Source organism: Borostomias antarcticus (assembly GCF_949987555.1).
Source record: "Borostomias antarcticus genome assembly, chromosome: 13".
NCBI lineage: Eukaryota > Metazoa > Chordata > Actinopteri > Stomiiformes > Stomiidae > Borostomias > Borostomias antarcticus.
The window spans coordinates 13,343,311-13,345,589 of NC_140246.1; the positions used below are offsets into that span (position 1 = coordinate 13,343,311).

The following is a 2,279-nucleotide window of genomic DNA, read 5'->3' on the forward strand; positions in this document are numbered from 1 at the left end:
ATATTGTTCTGTATTTTGGCTGATGTACAGTGTATGAATGAAGGGAAGACATGTGAGGATTGATTTATAGTTGAGGAACAAACTTCTGCACGTTACTCTATCAACTTCATCTTCATGTGGGGGCGTCCATGGGTGGCTCTTCAGGCTCAGACACATACAGCACCATGAGGCTTAGTCCTCACCGCAGCGACTCGGTTTGAATCCGGCCCGGGCGCTCTCTCTCTCTCTCTCTCCCTCCCTCTCTCTCCCTCCCTCTATCTCTCTCTCCCTCTCTCTCTCTCTCCCTCCCTCTCTCCCTCTCTCTCTCTCTCTCTCCCTCTCTCTCCCTCCCTCTATCTCTCTCTCTCTCCCTCTCTCTCTCTCTCCCTCCCTCTCTCCCTCCCTCTCTCTCTCCCTATATCTCTCTCTCTCCCTCTCTCTCTCTCCCTCCCTCTCTCCCTCCCTCTCTCTCTCTCTCTCCTTCCCACTATCTCTCTTCCTCCCTCTATCTCTCTCTCTCTCTCCCTCTCTCTCTCCCTCCCTCTATCTCTCTCTCCCTCTCCCCTTTCCTGTCAATCTATACACTGTCCTCGATAATAAAGCAGAACCCCCCCCCCCCATCCAATTATTTATTTTTATTTTTTCTAAACTGTGGAAAACTAAAGATGGATGGAAAAACAAAACACTGTGGACATCAGAGTACAGCAGGAATATGTTTAATATCGATTCAGTCGTTGAATTGAACCAACTGGGTCTGCAGGCCTCCTCCAAAGCTGATGACCTATAAGATATACTGTAATACTCATTTACATTGAACTGTGCTTGAACTTTAACTTTTGGATCTCATATTGTACAGCATGGCCCTGAAATAGTGAGCCTTCTGTCCTTGTGCTTTCAAGGTGTTGAGGTGACATCACTACTCAAATGACTACAAACTGGGGGTGAAAATCAGAGGGAAGTTGACTACTACAAGACTTACTTGTATTATGATCTGAGATCAGTTTTTATTTTTGTGGCCGACATCATGTATACAAATGATACAATAGTGTGCACATATTGGGCATGTGTTCATGAATATTTCATTTTGTCAAATTTCCGCCTACAGGGGCTTTGTATATACAGTACACAGTAATTAATTCAGAAATGTAAGTAAATACATTGAGGAAATGTAAGAAAGTAAGAAGTAAAAAATGTTGCAAATAAAAAGATATAAAAAATATATAAGATCATGGTATTTTAAGTAGGCTATAGAATGAAAAAGAATATCTCATATCTGAGAAAAGCATGGGAAAACAGATGTAAATCATCCCTGAATATTCATTGGCAGGTGTGAATTGCTCAAAAATCCGAAAATAAATCCATTCGTTTTCCTTGATTTTCATTCTCAGCTGAAGCCAATCGTTCACGGCACACAACCTAAAAGCAGTTCCTGAAACACTTTCGAGTTGTGACATAACAGTGATGGTGTCATAAACACGCGTCAGACGCCACTGGTGTCCTCCATCGCTGGCTTCTCATTCATTTCTCCGTCTGCTCTGGGGGGTTTCGGCTGTCCCGCGAAGATGACGCGTTCACACAGGGTGAGTCTGGGATTGTGTGGCCAGGCCTGCCGGAGGTCACTGGATGGACTGGTCATCCCGTCAGGATTCTGAGAAGATCAAGACATGGTTAAAACCCCACAAAAACACACAAGCGCGGGCACAGTACACATACCAGGAAGTTGACCACCCACCTTGCATAGAGCTCTCAGGATATAAGCGGGGATGCACATGAGGGGAGTCAGGATCAGTAGAGAGCCCATTATTTCACCCCATGTCCCTGGGCTGTAGCCATAGACGCGCACCTGACGGTAGCTGGTCTGCAGGTCATAGGTCAGGGTAACCTGGAGGTATATTCACCATACATTAACATACAAAACTCAAACCGGTGTACCGTAGGCAATACTATAGGACCAGGAGAGAGATAGATGAGGAAAAAAAGGCAAACCAACAAACAGAGAGAGAAGGAGCAGGCAGGAAGACAGAACAACAGAAAAAAGAGGGGGGGGGAGAAAAAGAGAGAGGGAGAGAGAGTGAGAGAGTAAGAGAAGGGAGAGAGATAGAGGGAGAGAAAGAGAGAGAGAGAGTAAGAGAGGGGAGAGAGATAGAGGGAGAGAGAGGGAGAGAAAGAGAGGGAGAGAGAAAAAAGGAGAGAAATGTAGAGAGAGAGAGCGAGAGAGGGGGGACCCAGGTGTGAGACTCACCCAGCAGATGAGTGGAGTGAAAAACAGCCAGCAGTACTTCAGCACCGGGAACGGCTTG

The 2,279-nt window shown here is 45.9% G+C and overlaps 1 protein-coding gene across 1 annotated transcript in view; it reads right to left on the minus strand.

Moving 5' to 3' along the window:
• Positions 1-1,034: 1,034 nt before the first annotated feature.
• LOC311317179 (sodium- and chloride-dependent GABA transporter 2-like) overlaps positions 1,035-2,279 on the minus strand; it is a 22,552-nt gene continuing 21,307 nt past the window's right edge. Inside the window, exons 14-16 of the mRNA XM_084448217.1 lie at positions 2,222-2,279; positions 1,712-1,861; positions 1,035-1,627 (exon numbers count right to left, since the gene is read on the minus strand). The exon at positions 2,222-2,279 is cut by the window's right edge and continues 43 nt beyond it. Of these exons, the coding sequence (XP_084304343.1) occupies positions 1,460-1,627; positions 1,712-1,861; positions 2,222-2,279 (376 nt within the window). The 3' untranslated portion in view covers positions 1,035-1,459. The remainder of the gene's footprint in view (positions 1,628-1,711; positions 1,862-2,221) is intronic.